We start from the raw sequence: 18,448 nt of genomic DNA, 5'->3' as shown, positions 1-18,448 counted from the left end.
CTTTCCTGAGACCCACCGAGGGTCCCGGTCTGTGTGTGTGTGTCCTCTGCAGAGGGTCCAGTCTGTGTGTTTCAGAGCCTAGCAGGACGCAGGCGGTTGTGTCGTGCAGGGGTGTGGCGAGGGGCGTGGAGGCAGGCGGGTAGTGGAGCCAGCAGAACAGGGCAGCTCCCACCTGGAGGCTCCTCTCTCTGGCACGTGGATGCAGGCTTCTGTTTGCATTTCCAAGTTGTCCGAGCTGTTCTTGGACTCGTGGGAAGGCCCTCTCTTGCTCGCGGCCTGCAGATCAGACCCGGTCAGCCGGCCCTGCACCTCGGGAGGAGGAAGCCAGATGGACACCGGTACGGGGATGCCTTGGACCTCTGCGCCCTTTCCTGAGAGGGGGGAGGCCTGCCTGGAGGACAGGGGGCAGGGCCTTTCCCCTCCGTGTTTGTGTGACCGCGTTCCTCCGCACCACCGGCAGCATGGGCTCAGTGCTAGGAAGTCCCGAGTCACGCTCACCCCTCAGAGGGAAGGAAAGGAGCTTAGGGGGTGCTGAGCAGGGCTGGCGGCGGCCTGGTGGCCCCTGTGCAGGTGCCGAGCGGTCCTTCTCCGTGTGGCACCTGCTGGAAGCGGACGGTGAATGTACCTATTATTAGCAGGAGTGCGGGCAGCCTTTCCGCTCTGACCCTGAAGCCGCCCTCCATCGGTGTCTCGTCCACGTCCGTGCCACGTGTGTGAGTGCCTGTCCCCTCGGGCGTGCGGGGGACCCGGACGGGAATAAAGCACTGTAGTATAAATACGCTCCTGTCTCAGGCCGCCTCGCCCAACGTGGAATGACAGTCCCGGCTCAGACCTTGCATATTTAAAAAGATGATTAAAATGAAGGAAAGTCGACTGTGAAAAATACACGTAAGCCAAAGCCACAAAAAAACCTGCTAAAGATACCCTGAAATTGACCAGGTACTTTGAATCGCACCTTTCTCGTGAGCGCGAATTCTCCGAACCTCCGGGACCTCACCTTCGGCAGTGCTGCTGGGGCGGCCTCTCCGCTCGGCATTGTGGTGATGACCCTGACCCCGGTGTATTCCTGTGGTTACCAAGCATCCTCACAGTCTGAGGTGTATCGGACTTGCTATGTCTTAACACGAAGTTAAGTTGGGAAGGAACTCTGCTGGCACGCACCTGTAGTTGTTTAGAACTTTCTGGAACACCAAAACAGTAATCCGCCATGGGTACGGCCTGGGGAATCTGTGCCACTTTGACAGCGGGCATTTGGGGTGTTTTCCTTCAGTTTCACATATTTTGGTTATCAACTCAGAATTTCTGTTTAATTGAAAACATCGTTTCCCCCTGCTGTTGAGAAACTGGTTGCCTCTTCATGTAACTACCGACCCCACCCCTGTGACTCTGCATTAACCATCCCCCTCTAGGGCTGTGTCCTCGTGTGTCTGCCTTCAGAATTCTGTTCCAGAGAAGCTAACAGTGTTTTACTCCAAATAAAAGTTCCTTATTACTTCATGGTCCCTAATCTTGGAGTTCTTTGAGCGTTTTCTTTTTAATATTATGACTTAAATTTAAGTCCCGTAATTTGAATTGGTGCCTTGTTAATGGGAAGAAATGCTTTCATGTCTTCTTTCCCTTCAGTTCTTCGACTGTGTTGGGATCCCCCACGGCACCAAACAGCTGGGGCCTTTCTGCCCCATAGAGACGGTGGCTGAGGGAGCCCCAGTGTTGCCCACAGGCTGAGAGCCGTCCATCGGGGGTGACCACTGTGCTTTATTTTAAATTCAAGTTGCGTAGCATTTAAGCCGGCGTGTGAGAATGCATTTTCTTAGTCCTGTCTATCCAAGAGGGGGGAATTGAGTGGGGCACAGAGTGGTCTCTTCTGAAAATGAGATGCAGCTTAAATGACTTTTGATTCTAGTGGTTTGAAAACTCACTCTCTCTCTCTCTCTCTCTCTCTCTCTCTCTCTCTTTCTCTCTGTCTCTCTCCCCCTCCCTCCCTCCCTCCCTCCCTCCCTCCCTCCCTCTCGTGCCCCCAATGCATGTTCATTCTTCCAGTGTCGCTGCCCTGGGAAATTGAAATCGGGCAGCCGGCCTGGTCTTGGCCCGCTCACCATGAGATGGACCAGCTCCCCCAGGCAGGGGCCACAGCCTCCAGCCCTCAGAAAGGTCTCGACGGAGGAGAAGGATAAAGGCTTGTCCTGGGATGTCCATCTTCGCAAATTTTTGGTTATTTTTCATTTAGCCTTGCCTGAGGCAGCATTCTGTTCTGACCAGCGATCAGGGTTTTTTGTTTTTTGTGTTTTTTTGGTTTGTTTTTATTTGTTTCTTTTGAGAGAGAGAATGAGCCAGAGAGAGGCAGGGAGAGAGGGGGAGGGAGAATCCCAAGTAGCTTCCACACTGCCAGCACAGAGCCCAATTTGGGGCTTGAACTCACGAACCGTGCAATCAGGACCTGAGCCGAAATCAAGAGTTGGACGCTTAACCAGCCGAGCCACCCAGGCACCCCCGTCTAATGCCTATTTAATATTTGTTGTGATGAACACAGTCTTAGGTGGTGGCTGATTTAGAATCAGCAGTTTGTTCGTGAATCACGCTCCTTTCAATTCTCATTTTATGCCTGTTGCTTCATTGTTGTGGTTCGTATTAAAAACTATGTTGTATATATTTTTTACATGCCAGATGGGATAAAGTTTAACAGGGTTCTGAGAGGTAACAGTGAAAAGACTCTCCTCGTTGCCCCTGCCCCCAAGCCACCCAGTTCCCAAACCTTCAGTCAGGAACTGTTGACCGGAAATATTCTCGAACAAGCCTGTGTATGTATTTTCCACGTGTAGTATCCCCTTACGCGGGGAACGGTTGCATTTCTGCGTGTTGACGCTTCGTTTTCCCAGCCACTTAGTATTCCGTTATGTGGGTATATCTAAATCTACCTAAGCCAGCTTTGGGTTTGTTACAAGTGACAGGGACAGGGGGACTCGCTGGGACGCTCTGTGAGTGTGCGGTTCATGTTGACTCCCCTGGATCATTGGGGTCACCCTGTAGATCTATAAGGCCACGTCCCCATTTTTTTCAAAAAGAGCAGTCGGTGACGGAAAAGACGTGTTCTGCAACTTGATAAGTAATGCTGTTCGCTCATGAGGGTGTTAGTTACCATTCTCCCAGTGCCTACCCGGGGTCATCTCCGTGCTGGCTCTATCATTGTTTATCTGTTTGCAGGCTGTGTTTTCTCTGGGGGCTGCTGGGCTCACCAAAGAGTGGGTGTTCAGGTGCACCCCCAGTATTTAGCCCCCAGTGTGCTGGCCCCATTGGGGGAGGGGTCAGAAGCAGCTCTCGGTCTTCGTTCTCACGAACGTCTTTCCTTCTGAGTTCCTGCCGATGTACTTCTGTCCATCGCTCTGCCTGCCGGCCAGGCACTCGGGTCCCCAGGGGTCCAGTGTCTCCAGTGTTGAACACCGGTCACTTCCAGCTTCCAGCTGAGGATTCGAGGCACATGCATCAGCCTCGCATCCCCATCTGCTGTGGCCGCCCGTCTTCTCCACTGACCCGTCCTTTCCTGAGCACGGGGTCCTTTGTGATGGGTCGTCCCACCTCCTAAGCGTCTTTGCAGGGCCAGCGGAGGCTGGTTTCTTGGGCGGCCACCCGCCTCGTTTTCATGTCACTGTGGATCGGGTTCACCTTGCTCCCTTCAGACACATCTCTCGTCCTTCTCCGTGATACCCTCCAGCAGCACTGCACGCTTATGCCCTCTGCTTCTATCCCGGCACCCGTGTTTATTTGAAACTGGTGGCATTGCTTGACTTTTAGGTATTTTGTGAATCGCGTTACTATTTCTTGGACGTAACGGAGCGATGAACGTTTCTGAGTTTGCGGAAAATACATAGAAAGTGAGAGGTGTTTGCCCTCAGCTGGTCGTAGTGGGAACGGCTGTCACCTCCTTGTGACTCACTCTGTCTGTTGACGAGGGCATAGTGTGCATGGTGGTGTGGGGTCTCGTCCACAAGAGATGGTGAGCGGGAGGCGTGGGGAATCCGGTCCTTTGTGTCCTCTGTTGTGGGTGGGCGCACCTGACCTGCACCCGTGATGGCCGCCCCGGTGTTCTGGCCAGGGTGGGACTGGCTCTGTGGAGTCCCCACGGCGGCTGGGGACCCCTCGTCTCTCGTACGTATCGTACAGTCTTGACTGGATCTCCGCTGTGTCCTGTGTTTGGGAGGACCAAAACCCCAGCACGGTCTTCCGAACTGTCAATGGCTGTTGTATTGTGCACATGGGGATTTTCCAAGCCCAGTCATTCTCTGCATGACTTTGTTGGTGGGATTTCAGACAAGACTACCTTAGTGAAAAACAGACCAGAAGTTCACTGACAGCTATAGGGGCAGTTCTGGGAAAGCCTGGGACCTCCTCGGTCTTCCTGATGACAAATGAGCAGGATCAGAGGGTCTCAACTCACCCCCGGACAGTGTGGTCCTGTGGGGCTCGGGCAACGGGGACATTCGAGGTGGGGAGGGACCAAGTTCTAGAAGCTCCTTGGGGTTGGATGGAGCGTGCGTTATGGTTTAGGAGATGCAGACTTGGGAGCAGGAACGGGGCCGGAGTAGCATGAGAACCTGGTCTGTACCATCCTCGGTGTTGTTCTGGCTGGGGAAATGGCACGTTGGGGGCATTTTGACTCTGCGCTGAAGTGAGTTGTGGCACCTGACTTTGCTTTACCTCCTGTTTTACAGATGCCTTTGTGAATAGCCAGGAATGGACATTGAGTCGATCTGTCCCGGAGCTCAAAGTGGTGAGTGGTCCTTCCGGCCTCAGTGGCTGTCCTTCCTTCCTCACCTCCTCACCCTGCAGGAGAGCGGGGCTCTGTAAGAGGCAGGATGTGATGTGTGAGCACGCTCGGCCTGCATCCCGAGGGGGCCTGCTCGTCCCTGGGGCCCAGATGGGGGGGGGGGCACGCTTCTGGGTATGTCCCTGGGAAGGGCCAGGTGTAGCTGACCGTTGGGGACCGGAGCCCTGAGTGTGCCTGGGATGGCCACACCCGTCCGTCCATCGTTCTGTCTCTCCTGCCCTTGTGCACACGCGTGTGAGAGAGCGTGTCACACACGCATGCACAAGTAGGGCTTTATTTGTCCTCTGCCGGGATGTCATGGGCGGTTTCTGTGATGAGCCGTCAAGCTTCAGAATTCATGGCTTAAACCACGCAACTGGTCGTTCACCGTGTTACAGAGGAATGACATAAGATCAAAAGAAGAGTTTGTGTATTAAGAATTTTATTCTTACATTGAGATTATTTAAAGCTTCAAATTGCCTTCTATAAAAAGTGACTTGGTTCTTTGCAACCACACCTTGGAGCACCTGTAGTCTACACACTCCCCGTGTTAGGATGGAGGGAAGGGACCAGTATAACTTTTAAATAATCATGTTCTTTGTCACGTAAGCAGCATTTGGGAGAAGTGTGTGTGTGTGTGTGTGTGTGTGTGTACACGTATGTGTGTGTGCGTATGTTCGTGTGTTTATATGTCCGTGCAAGTATACATACCTGTATACACATGTATATACCTTTGCGTATGTGCACGTATTTTTGTGTGTGTGCATGTGTGTATGTCTGTATACACAGATGTGTGTGTATTTGCCTGGGGTATTTATATGCGTGTGTGTGTGTGTGTACGTAGACACGTATATGCATATGCGTGTGTAGGTGTGTGCTATGCGTGTGTCTGTATGTTTACATGCAGACACGTGTAGTTGTGTGGTATACGTGTATGTTTGCACCTGGGTGTGGCGTGGGCGTCCACTTCGAGCCACTCCAGCGTTGGGCCCTGATGATAGAACGCGGGCAGGCAGGCCCTTCTCGTTCACTCCCAGCAGTGACGGGTGGCTTGGGCACAGGCCCGCTCGGTTCTCCCTGCCCCTCGCGCTCAGCCTTTCCCTTCCTGTGCCCTCTGTCCCGAGTTCCGTGTTGCTTTTAGCAGCTCCAGCCTGTGTGCCAGCGACCCCCCCGGAGGCCCTTGGATGCTTTCTCCTCCTGGGCCCCAACCTCAGTGGTGCTTTGTGGGTGACCCAGGGCAGGGGCACGACCCTTCGGGTGTCTCACTCCTGAGATGAAGAGACGGAGCCAACAAGGAACATTCTGGACCTGGAACAGAGGATATGTAACTTTCGTCACCAGGAAAAACACGTTTTTTTTTTGTTTTTGTTTTTTTTTTTTTTTAATTTTTTTTTTTTTCAACGTTTATTTATTTTTGGGACAGAGAGAGACAGAGCATGAACGGGGGAGGGGCAGAGAGAGAGGGAGACACAGAATGGGAAACAGGCTCCAGGCCCTGAGCCATCAGCCCAGAGCCTGACGCGGGGCTCGAACTCACGGACCGCGAGATCGTGACCTGGCTGAAGTCGGATGCTTAACCGACTGCGCCACCCAGGCGCCCCGAAAAACACGTTTTTAAACCGAAGAAACAAAGGATGACGCGGGAAGGCATGCTGAGATCTGTCCGCACGGTCTCCGTGCCCTCCTGTCCCCTCCTACGTGCCTGTCCCTGCTGCCACCGCTGGGTGTCCTGGTCGGGGGACATCTTGTCCCCGCCGGAGCTCTGACCTTCCTCTGTAGCACCTGCCAGCGGGTTTCCTTCCTGGTGGGAGACGTAAGATCTGTCGGTCCCACCCCCTTCCCGAAGCCGGGCCTCTGCCTTGAAACGGCCACCTCTTTCTGCTTCGCGTTTTGTAACCACGGTACCTGGCACAGGAGTGGTCCCACCAGGCGCCTTCAGGAGATGCCCGTCGAATGAAGTTTGTCGGCGGCACTGTTGCTGGGAGGTTTGGGGGAAGATGGAGCAGTTGCAGATACGCCCCCACTCCTGTGAAACCGCCAAGAGCGCCTGCATGGTCCACGATCAGAGCGCCAGGACGGAACGATGCTGGGGTGACGGTGACGCGGGCCGCGCCAGGAGGCGCTTGCTCTGCGCAAGGCATGTTGTGAGGGCGTCACACGAGCATCTCGCGCTCACCCGCCTGCTGCCCATGACTCGGGTACCGTTGTTACCCGTTGCAAGATGAGGAAACGCCCTCCGAATCCTGAGAGTCTCCCCACGAGCCGCACACAGTCAGCAGGTGGCGGACCTGGGATTTGAACGCGGTTTGCGCTTCTGCACCAGCGGGAACCTCCTCTGACTTGCTGCCCAGGCTGCTGGCCCCACGTGGCCACTGGGCGCTTGCAGGGTGGCCCGTGCGACTGACGAGCTGAGTTCAAACTTTTCGTTGACGTTCAGTCAAGTTAAGTCGAAGGAGCCGAATGAGGCCGGCGGCTCCCCTTGTGACGGTGTTAACAGTCTGACTGTGATCCTTGAGTGTCGAGCTGTCTGATTTGGGGAGTTTGGGGGGGTGGGTTCTGCCAGAGCCCCCATGTTCGTGCCGGCCCGTAATTGAGAATGGTCACTCCTAAAAACTGGTTTTCTGCTGGTGTTTCAGAAGCATGTGATTTCCTGGAGTGAATGCCTAGAGGTGTAGGAAGGGTTATGTTCGGAGGCAGCATGGATCTGTGCTCCTGACGGGTGACTGTTTCGAGGCTTGCTAGAACGTGCCAGAGGTTGACTACGTCCCGTGGATGAGGAACCAGGACTCTGCCTTCATGCGGAGGAAGTTCTCTTTGTCCTGCCCTGTGTGTGGATGGACAGACCCCGGCGGGACAGCCCCGCTCCGGTCAGGGAGCCCTCCCGCCGAGCAAGGGCAGCTGCCTGTCCTCAGCAGGTCCCTTCTGTGCCGAGGAGTTCTCCGCGTCTCCAGAAAGTGCTCCTTTGTTCAGAGGCAGCCCCCCGTGCATCCACAGGGCCGCCGTTGTTCCGCGCCCTCGCACGACATCCCCCGAGACAGGTGGCCCCTTAGGTCAGCGCCTCCGGGATCCCTGACTTCTGTGTCACAGACGCAGCAATTAAATGACATAATCGCAAGCCTCAAGTGGACTCTTTATGTGATATTTTGCAATAAATCTTCTGGAATCTGTCAGAGAAGAGAATCTCAGTGTTTGCTTTCTTTTCAAGCGTGGTGGTACCATGCCTCATGTTTTGTCAAGTTGTGTTCTGCTTGGATAATCAATGATCAGTTGCTCTTGGATCCGAACGCGGGTCACCGTCCTCGGGCGGCAGGCAGTGGGTGCTCCCTGCTCACATCTGGGCAGAAACAGGAAATACGCCCTCGACGTCTCGCCCGCAGAGGGAGCGTTAGGCACTTGTCACACCCTCCTGTGGGCTTTCTTTGGATTCCCAGCTGGGATTTTTATGGACGGCCTTGATTTTCTTTTCAACAAACTGCACTAAGTTTAGCAGGTAAGTGGTGAGGTTTAGGATGACAGAAAAATCAGTCTGAACAGAGACGGTGCTCTTTCCCTCTTGTCGCTGGAGAACGTGGAGCAGTGGCCCTGACAGTCGGGGCTCCTCCCCCGGGTGCAGGGCCCGTGGCACCGTGACGGCGTCTGTCTGCCGTCGTGTCATTTTCCGGACGCCTCACCTGTGCTCCTGAGCGGCTCCGTGTGAAGCCCGTAGGCGAGGGTGAGCTCTCCTCCTTTTATCCAGAAGCGGTCGTGGAACCCGGAGGAGCTTCACCGCCTAAAAAGCGTTTCGTCCCTTTTTATTTCCTCCTCACAGCCGGCTGTTTGTTTCTGCCAGTGGTTCAAATTAACACAAGGCCCATGGGGTGCCAGTAGAAGGTCTCCGGGGTGGCCTTCCCCCCGCCACCCACAAGACTCATTGACTTTTCTCCTGAAGGGGAAGCTCATTCTCTGCAGAGCACTGTTGTGCGAGGAGGAAGCAATGTGCCACACGCAGGAAGCACAGACCGAGCAGTGTTTGATTTTGAGCATTTTCCTCCTCGGGAAAGAGAACGTCTGATCTTAATTAAAAATTTAATTTTGCGGCACGCTGGTTTGGGTTTTCTCAGCATGAGCTGACAAACAGCAGGTGCCCTTGAGCAAAAGAATAATTAATAGGTAGAGATTCTCGGCTTATAGAGGCCCCAGGTAAAAAGAAGACAGGAGTCCCGTCGGAAAGGGAAACATCTCTATTTCGGGTCTGCCCACGTCACCTGGCTTTGTGCCCCGGTAACAAAGCATCTCTGTTTGTCCTGGTGCTGGAGCCGCTCACTCGTTTGCTCATTTACGCAGCGGGTGCCGTTGGGAGACTCCCGGGCCGGGTGTAGCACTGGGACCCAGGGAACAGAGACCCAGACCCTGCCCTTCGGAAATTGTCAGCATCTCCGACAGACCCGCATAGTGATGCTGGTAACACAGAGGTCACGAGACGGCGTTGTGAGGAGGGCACTAAGGGGGCTTTGAGGAGAGGTTCCCGGTTGAGGCTGTGCTTTAGGAAGGCTTCTCGGAGGAGGTGACCTCTGAGCCGCTTGCTGAGCAGTGAGCCGGAGTAGTATTTCAGGAAGTGATTGATGAGGAAAGGTCCAGGTGTCTGGAGACAGATAGCAAGTCCTGTCAGGGCGAGGCAGTTTCCAGGAGTCTCTGCTATTCCTGGGGTGAAGGGGGGAGCCTGTAGACAGGCCAGCTAGCATCTGCCCCGTGACCCAGTGTGACTGGGAAAGTGCTTAGGAGCACCAGGGCTCCACGGGAATCTGGGATGGTTTCCACGTTTCCGGTTTGAGAAGCCTGGTGAGGTGTGGCCATAGAGGGTGACGAGCAAACCGGGGCGAGAACGTGCGATCTGGACGTGCTGGGGTTCGAGCACCAGCTTGGGTGGCGTGGGGTGCATGCGGACGACCGGTGGGGGGGCTGGAGAACGAGATTTGGGAACAGCAGGTTGGTCCGGGAGGGCGGGACGTGGCCAGGCGCACCGGGGCCCGAGAGTCGAGACTCTGGAAGAAACCAGGAGACCTGGAGAGTGCTCACGTGGGCTTAGCAGGAATTCCAGGAGGACGCTCCGGCAGGAAGTTTGGAGAAAGCGCGTCTGGTCTGTGGCTTCCGGTGATGGGCTGGGTCAGGAGCAAGAGGGAGGCTAGCACTTTTAGGAATGAGGTCATCTCTGACCTCAGGGCCAGCGTCCCTGTGGCTCTTGGATCAATCAGCACTTGACATTGTGAGGGTCAAGGGCGGGACCAGGAGGGTGGGAGTGAGCTGTGAGCCTGGCCCTGGTGGGAAAGGGGAGGCAGGCTCGTAGGAGGCCACCTGCGTCCGGAGGCAGGGCTCTGGTTTTGTGTTTCTGAAAGAACTGATTTGGGCGTGCTTAAACGCAGAGAGGAGAGATGTGGTGGGGAAGGTACAGTACAGGAGGGGGGTCGCCGATGGGCTGCTTGCAGAGAAGGCAGAGGGCGTGAGGTCCCCAGCACAGGCGAAGGGAAGCCTTCCCAAGGGGCTGGCTGCCCTCAAGTCCATGTCTCGTCTGGCAAGCCTGCTGCCTTGCCAGAGCAGTGGCCCTCCTGACTCTCGATGGGCATTTTTAACCCAGTGCGGACCCCTCTGCTGCCTTGACCATGGGCCGAGCCCCTGCAGCCCCTCCCCCACACCGTCCTCTTGAGATGTTTCTCAGCTGGCCTGGCTCCGGAACCCCCCCCCCCCCCCGAGTCTGGTGGAATGTACCAGAATACCCTTCTCACTCCCATTTTACTCTGTCCTGGACCGCGCCCCGTTCGACACAGCAAACCCCGCCCGGGACGGTGAGGGTGCGCAGTCCGTGTCGACGGGCCGACTCAGCCTACGCTCTCCCGATACACCCGCGGCACACGGTGTCGGAAGAAAGCCGCTGTCTGTGGGTTCACACGGCGTTGACGCCCTCTGAGCTGGCAAGGCCGATGAGAGCAGGAGGTGCAAACGGAGGGCACGGGAATCTCTTCCACTTGCGGAGGAGAATTTAATGAGCTGGGTTCGGGCCCTCCAGCCGCTGCTTGCCTATGGTCGCGCTCAGACTTACGTTTTCCCCTCCCCCTGTTTGCAGATCGACGAGCAGAGTGATGTAATGATACTGAACGGTCGTCCGATTCTTTGTTTCAGGGAATCGTGGGTAACCTGGCCAGCGGAAAGTCGGCCCTGGTGCACCGGTATCTGACCGGCACATACGTCCAGGAGGAGTCTCCCGAAGGTATGCTGGGTGGCAGGCCACGTCAAGCTCAGGAGCGTTTAGCTTACGAAAGTTTTCTGTAGCGTATTCTAAATCGTTACTATGATGCATCACACGTTTTGAGAAAGAATAAAATACCAGGCAGTGAAAGTCCTTAGATATGTTGTTTCTTTTGTAGTATTTTTAGCTAACTGATGATATTCTCTTTGGCATTTGGAGCCGTAGAGTAGAGCCTTGAAATGCTGTTGAATTTATCTCTTATCTAGCAGTCCTGGCGTTTCAAATGTTAATCCAGGGTCACCCCTTTAAACGTGACTCGGACATTTGTCTGTTCCGGATACTAAGTTTGTACATAATCTGCACGTACTGTTACCTAGTGGTAGATAGGAGCCTCTCAGGTTACCACCACCGTATGTTTGAGTATGTTTCCCCCATATATTGTATTCTGAACATTTAAGAATCATTTTGCATGAGAGTAAGAGATTTCTTTTGCCATTAGGCATTTGCTTCTTCAGTTAACATGTTCACATTTTATTTTTTGCTTTAAGTAGAGTTAAGGCAGTGACAGGAAGCCACGTAATCCCTGTGTTCTTTAATCCACGTAGAGTTCACAGGAAGTTTTCTGAGTTATATTTTCTCTCCGTGTAACCTTTTAAAATCCAACTCTGAGACACTGAATTTCTGGTTCCTTCTTTTTCTTACTGGCTGTTCCATTCTTTGCAGATATGGACGCAGGTAACTATACATTTTCTTCATGGCAGAACTTGTCTTGTTGGAAGAGAGAGGAGAGACACAACTTCGCACTGTAGTGTTCCCTTGCCTCCTCGTTCTGTGTATCATCCGATTTTGTTTCATTTCATCCTTTTATTTCAGTTAAACATTTCACCCTGTTTTGTCCCTTAGATGTCTTCTTAGCAGTAGTCCTGAGTAGCTTCCCATGTTTCCTGTAACACCTGTTCTAGCATTTAACTCTTGTCCTGGATCCCGTGTAACCATTCAGAAGAGTCTGGAAGGCTGGCGTTCTGGGGCCCTTCAGGGCTCTGCCGTCACTGTGCAGAATTTTGCAACCCTGTCATCACGGCCTCGTGGTGGTCACCTCAGGGAAACGCCCGCTTTTCCGTTACCCGTGTGGAGAGGGGGGTTTAGGGAGATGGGTCGTGGAGGCTCCTGGGCGGGGATCGAAGGGAAGCAGGGTGTCTATCCGATGGAAAACGTATATACCTGCTAGAAAATGGCATGGTTTGGAGACAGGGGTCGGCGGGGGGGGGGGGGGGGCGGTGCAGGGAGGAGAGAAGGTTCCAGGTCTTTCTGACGTCTTTCCTGGGACCTGTGCCTGAGTCGTGCTGGTGTTGGATTTGTTCCTTGGTATCCGAGCGTGGAATGTAGCCATGGTCGTTTTGATTCCACCTGGAGAGTCAGAGCATTTTTCTCGGGCTTTCTACTCACTCGTTGGGGTTAGGTGTTGTGTAGGTCGGTGACCCCAGATGCCGAAGGACTGGCTGACCTGACCTCAGATGATCCCCTCCTCCAGTAAATCCACTCGCGCTCTCCTCAGATGCTCTGATTTCCACCAGGGGCCGCCGGTGATGTGGTGTGGGCCCCTGGTTTTGCTGCCAGTGCTCTGGCGTTGGGACACCAGTCCCTGAGCCGTGGATGCCGTTCTCGTCCCCACGTGGTGCTGTTTTGTCATTATTGTAGCTTCTGCTGTTTTCCCACTTGCTATTTTCGGTCTGTTCCATCACATTTGGGCCTGTGGTTTCTTTGCCGGGGGCCCTTATATTTTGATGAGCATGAAGGCATTTTTCTTGAACGTTCATACTTCAAAAGTAAAATTTGTACCCAGTGGGGTGACTTAAACTGTGGTCTCTAATGAACCCACTTGCTTGACACCTTTTACTCTACTAAAATTTCATGGCATCGCATACAGTTACAAAAGTACATTATTTTAAAGGAGAGCGTGTGACTACACCAAAGGCCGTCCCTGTCCTCGTCGGCAGAGTCTCATCCCCCCTCCCCTCCTCCAGTGGCGCCTGTGCCCAGGGCCCCCTGGACCAGGGGAAGGACTGTCAGTGGTCTTTTCTCAAGGGCTCAGCCCACCTGTCTTCTCATGTGACCCCAGGTCATGGGTGGGGCTGCCAGGTGGCCCCAGTGGACCTGCATCAGGGCCGCTGGCTGCAGAAAGAACTGGGGCAGGTGCCCCCCTGTGCCTGGAAACCCCATAAGCCCCAGTGAATCTTTGTTTCCCAGGAGCTGTCTGCATGTGCCTTCGTGGAACCAGGCATGTGGCCATGTCCTTGCCTGTCATGCAGGGGGACCAGGGAGCCACCCCCCACTTCCTGTCCACTTGCCTGGGCCTCTCGTGCAGGGGCACCAGGGAGCCGCCCCCCACTTCCTGTCCACTTGCCTGGGTGAGTTTCAGAGCTGCAGGAGAATCCGGTTGTTTCTGAAAGGACACGAGCAAGGAAAGCCTGGGTCTCTCGCCGTCTGGCCACACTGAAGTTCTTTCTCACCACCAGGGAGTCTGTACCTGGAAAGTAATTATAGTTCTTGTCGGATGTGTTAACATCGACCGAGTGCCTGTGCCCGCCTCATTGAGAAGCTTTACACTCAGAACGTTCTGGAGTCGAGACGTACCAGAGTCGTTGCCCAGGTTTATGGAGCACGTCCGAGCAACGGAATCCCGTCCCACGAGTGTGGACGGCAGGTGAAGCCGATTAGAGCTCAGCCCCACCTGCCACAGCTCACAGAGGCCAGAGGTCAGGTTCGAGGGCAGCTAGCTGCTGACGGGCATCTCCATCGCCACGCTGGGGGTGGTGCCCTTCAGGTGAGCTGCAAGGCCTGTCCACTGCTTCTGGCTTGTCCTCCTTTTCCTCTCGCAGCTGCCGGGGGACCAGCTGCCTCTGGCCGCACGCAGGCAGTGACTTAAGGCACGAGGATTGTTGCTGCTGGGACTGTGAGGTCTGCTTGCGCACCTGGCACCCTCCTGGAGCTCTCCTGTTCCCACCTGGTTGTCCCTTGATTTAATTAGTGTGCAGTGTCCTTTAGCGTCACTCTGACCTGTCACAGGATCTGTAGGTTGCTGGCTGTGTGAGGTGGTGAAGGCCTGCTGTTTTCAGACGAGTGTGCTCTCCGTAGAAAACTCTGGCATGGGATGACCCCAGACGTTTGCCGGAACGTACTTTGCATCAGACTGGTTGTAGCTGGGTTTCTGAGGATAACAGCTGTTGTGTTTTAGTCGTGTGATTCCTTCTCGCTGGTATTTTATCCTCGTAGTAGAGAGAGTTGAGCAACACGATTTCGGTAATTTTAAAGATGCAGTTTAAATGAGGGACGGATTTAAATATTTTGTGTATTTTTTTTTTAATTAGTAAATTAGCAATGCAAAAGTGGGCACCTCAGCAGGGAGCCAGTGATCCCATCAGAGGAATCCAAGGAGTAAAATTTTGTGTAGGCGGATATCCGTTCAGCCGTGCATGTGCATGTGTGTGCGTGTGTGTGTCTGAGTCCTAAGGTCGCCCTGACAAATTACTACAAACCAAGTGGCTTAAATCAGCAGAACTTCACTGTCACGGCTGTGCAGACCAGAAGCCTGAGATGAAGGTGTTGATGAGGTTGGTTCTTTCTGGAAGGCTCTGAGCGGGAGTCTCTTCTGTGCCTGGCTGCTGACAACCTTTGGCTCCTTGGCTCGTAGACCCATCACTGCAATCTCTGTCCCTTTCATGCGACGACATTCTTCCGGTGCCCTTGTCTCCGTGTCCAGATTTCCCTCTTTTCGTGGGAACGGCAGTCACTGGGTGTAGGGTCCCCCCTCATCCCCCCGTTCTCTAGTCTGACCTCATTTTCATCACATCTGCCAAGACACTCTTTCCAGATGAGGCCACGTCACAGGTGTCGGGGGCCGGGACTCGAATATCTCTCTTGGGGGCTGGACTCCAACCCACGAATGACCCTCCGTGTTTTGCGCACACGATGTGTGAGCAGAAGCTGCAGTCAGCGCCGTGAAGTTGCCCTGTTCCCTCCCGGGGCAGGAGGAGTGAGAGGCGACCCCCGCTCTTCCCGGAGCCTCACGGACACGAGATGAGCGTGTGTGTGTGTGACCTTCACACCTGTGATGGGAATTTCACGGCTGCCGTTCCCCTGCAGTAGAGAGAAGATGAAAATGACCCCTTTGCTCTCAGCGCCCTATTAATGGCTGCGAATTAGAATTGTGAATGATGTTTTGGGCATGGAATTAGAGTCTCCACCTCGTGTAGGTGCTTAATATTCACGGTGCATCCCTCCTTCCCCACCGCAGACCTCCGTGACCACCATTCGGCGTTTAACTCTCTCCCCTCAAAACTGAGAAAAGGAAAACAGGAGAGGAAACCAGGCTCTCCAGGGTTAGTGGGAATTTGATGGACACTGTGGACCTGCCCCGAGCCACTTGACCCCGGGCGGGCTGGAAGATTGTGGGTTGTGGCGTCCCGGAGACACTTGGAGCTTTGAAACGGAGTTGTTCCCCTGAGACCCTGTCTCCGTGACATCCCTACGTTCTTCTCCCTCATGCCGTGGGCCCTGCCGAGCTGTGCGGATGGCTCGTGCCGAAGCATCTGGAGCCCGGGGACCTCACACCCAGAGCTGCCTTTGTGTTCGTGGGGTAGGGGACGGGCCCAGAGCTAAGATGAGACTCAGCTGTCTAGTGGATTGAGTGGGAGATTATAAGGTTGGTGGAGACAGGCTTTTTTTTTTTTTTTTTTTAATTTTTTTTTTCAACGTTTATTTATTTTTGGGACAGAGAGAGACAGAGCATGAACGGGGGAGGGGCAGAGAGAGAGGGAGACACAGAATCAGAAACAGGCTCCAGGCTCTGAGCCATCAGCCCAGAGCCCGACGCGGGGCTCGAACTCACGGACCGTGAGATCGTGACCTGGCTGAAGTCGGACGCTTAACCGACTGCGCCACCCAGGCACCCCGACAGGCTTAAGAATGTCCGTGGACCCTCCTTCCTGGGATAATAAGATTAACTGCTCTTTGCTAATTTTTCAAGAAAGTACCAGAACTAAACAGGGCAGAAGGTGCCAGGGTGTCCGTCCCTAGTTGTGGGTGTCACGTGCAGCTGGACAGTTCTCTGGTCACTGCCCCCTGCAGCAAGGGCTTGCTGGTGGTAAGGTCCCCGCGAGCTGGCCGTCCCTCCCCCGTTCCTGCCCGCAGGACTCTGCCTGCGTCGGTCTCTGGGCAGCAGATAGGTTCTCAGGAGCACATGTATCCGAAATAGTTTTTTAATGAATGTTTACTTAGTTGCTTAGAAACAAACCATGTGGTAAACACTTAGCCGTATTTTCTGGGACACATGAAATGTGTTTAGGCCGTCTGCCCCCAAAATCCTTTCCAAATCAAATAAACGTGAAAAAAAAAAATTTTTGTCCACTACCACTGCTCAACAGATGTTAGGGCTTATTTCTAAACACGTCCTTTTGTGCTGTTTAACGTTCCAATGAAAAAATCTGTAAACTCTAATAAAAGTTGAGTTGTTTTGAAGCCCAGCCATTTAAATGTTTTCAACATAATTTTAGCATGTTACTCGTAACCAAGTGATTATGTGTACATGATAATTTTTTAACGAGGATTATCTGTAACCCTTAAGATGACGAGAAGCCTGCCAGTAGGTTGCTTTAATAGATCGAGCAGAAGTCCGGTCTTTCACATTCCCTAACTATTTCAAAGCAGCTTCTGACCGTGGAAGTTTCACTGAGCTCTCCTTCCTTCCGTCCATAGAACAGTCCGTTAATTCTGTCCTCTCCCAGCTAGGCCATAGGGAGGCTTAGGTGATGTTGTCCAGAGTAGGTGAAGGCTACTAAAATTCTTAGTAGAGCCACCAAGAAACAGTAAAAGAGAGGCATATTCTCTATGGAAAAGAAAGCTGTAAACTAAGAATAAGGAGGGCGGTGCCTGGAGGGCTCAGCCGGTTGAGCGTCCTGCTTCGCTCAGGTCGTGATCTCGCGGTTCGTGGGTTCGAGCCCCGTGTCGGGCTCTGTGCTGATGGCTCGGAAACAAGAAACTGCGGGGCTACTGAGAGTCGCTACCTTCTAGATGGAGAGCAGAAGAGCCTCCTGGGTAAACAGCTATACTTCACGGCAGCGACTGCTGCGTGGCCGGTGAGTCTCTGAGCACCCAGAAGGGGGCGTGCCGGCTTGTGCCACGGGACTCGGAGCCCCCATGCGGTCCAGTGCATGCTGTCCGCACAGCCTCTGCGTTCCTGAGACCCCTCTTGACGTCACACGTTGTTGTCACCACACCGTTTCCTTACTAGGAAAGAGGAGAGGAGGACTCGTTTCACTGTTGAAATTACAGACGATTTTTTCCCACGGAGAGGTTAGCACCAAAGGTGTTTTTTTCAGGGCTTTAAACGCGTGACCTTTGCACTGCAAAGGAGAAAACAGTCACTGGGTCTGTCAAAGCTGAACCCCCCTCCCGGCCACTTAGGTGCCCTCGCCCTCGACCTTTGCCACATCTGTCCCCGTCTTGGGCCCAGGTTCTCGTCATCTTGGCAATTGACGCCCATCCCAGGGAGTCCGAATGGCAGTGGGACCGTCTGCCACCGGCCCGGGCGGCGCCTGCCCTGGTCTGGCAGCCACGGGGTCCGCGTGTGTTGTATTAGCCTAGACCCCCGAGCGGAAGGGACGGACTGGATGAGCAGGTTCAGTGCGCCTCAGTAGAGCAGAGATTGACTTACTTGAGGACCGGGAGCAGCGGAGGGCGTGGGTTTAGCTCTGGAAAGCCCTGCTGATCTACGTAAGCTCGTGAGGAACCGCCTCTCCCACTTCTTGCCCCCGTGGGCTTCGTGCTCAGCTAGGTCTCCCCCCTTGGTGGCAGGCAGTTCGTGGGTGGCCCCGTGAGCCCGTGATCCTTAGTGTTCACAGCAGATGGGGGAGGGTTGATTGTTTCTCTCCGTGGCTGCGGCAGCCGGTCAGACACGGCCCCGGCTGCCTTGCTGGAGCCCCGTGCTCCTCCTGTGTTGTAACCACTGGGGGGCTCGTAGCTCTTCTCCCCTGACTCACGGGTCGGGCGTCTCTGTTTGCACTGTGACAACCAGGTGCCCTGGAAATGCCGCGGGCACGGTTGAACTCACCCCAGCGCTGCCCCCGGCGGATCTCTCCCTGTGACTCCTGCAGTGTCCCTTTGGCTGCGGACCTGGGGCTTTTCGGGCATTGCTTTTCCTTCTTGGTTTTCAGGGGCACAGAACTTTGGAATGTTAGGCATTTGTTTGGATCCTAAGGTAGCAGCTCTCAGAACCGATTTCCTGCACCCCCCTCTGCACTGTCCTCTTAACTCACCACCTCTCCTTCCCCCTCGCTCTGTTGCATGGGTCCTGGGAAATGGGAGAGATCACGTACCTGTAACCATTCCTTGGCTAGGGCGATCTGACCATCGGGGCGGAGAGGTTTTCT

At 54.2% G+C, this 18,448-nt stretch overlaps 1 protein-coding gene across 3 annotated transcripts in view; it reads left to right on the top strand.

Annotated features, from left to right (window-relative positions):
- AGAP1 (ArfGAP with GTPase domain, ankyrin repeat and PH domain 1) overlaps positions 1-18,448 on the top strand; it is a 549,698-nt gene that overhangs the window by 183,964 nt on the left and 347,286 nt on the right. For all 3 annotated transcript variants that reach the window (XM_047085687.1, XM_047085686.1, XM_047085688.1), the window contains exons 2-3: positions 4,707-4,765; positions 10,955-11,042. In XM_047085687.1, coding sequence (XP_046941643.1) covers positions 4,707-4,765; positions 10,955-11,042 — 147 coding nt within the window. The remainder of the gene's footprint in view (positions 1-4,706; positions 4,766-10,954; positions 11,043-18,448) is intronic.

The sequence above is a fragment of the Lynx rufus genome, unplaced genomic scaffold (genome assembly GCF_022079265.1).
Source record: "Lynx rufus isolate CCGP_SWC_20201006 ecotype Redwood Valley unplaced genomic scaffold, mLynRuf1.p SCAF_2, whole genome shotgun sequence".
Taxonomy (NCBI): domain Eukaryota; kingdom Metazoa; phylum Chordata; class Mammalia; order Carnivora; family Felidae; genus Lynx; species Lynx rufus.
Note: the sequence above shows the minus strand (reverse complement) of the source record. Positions and strands in the feature narration are given on the sequence as shown.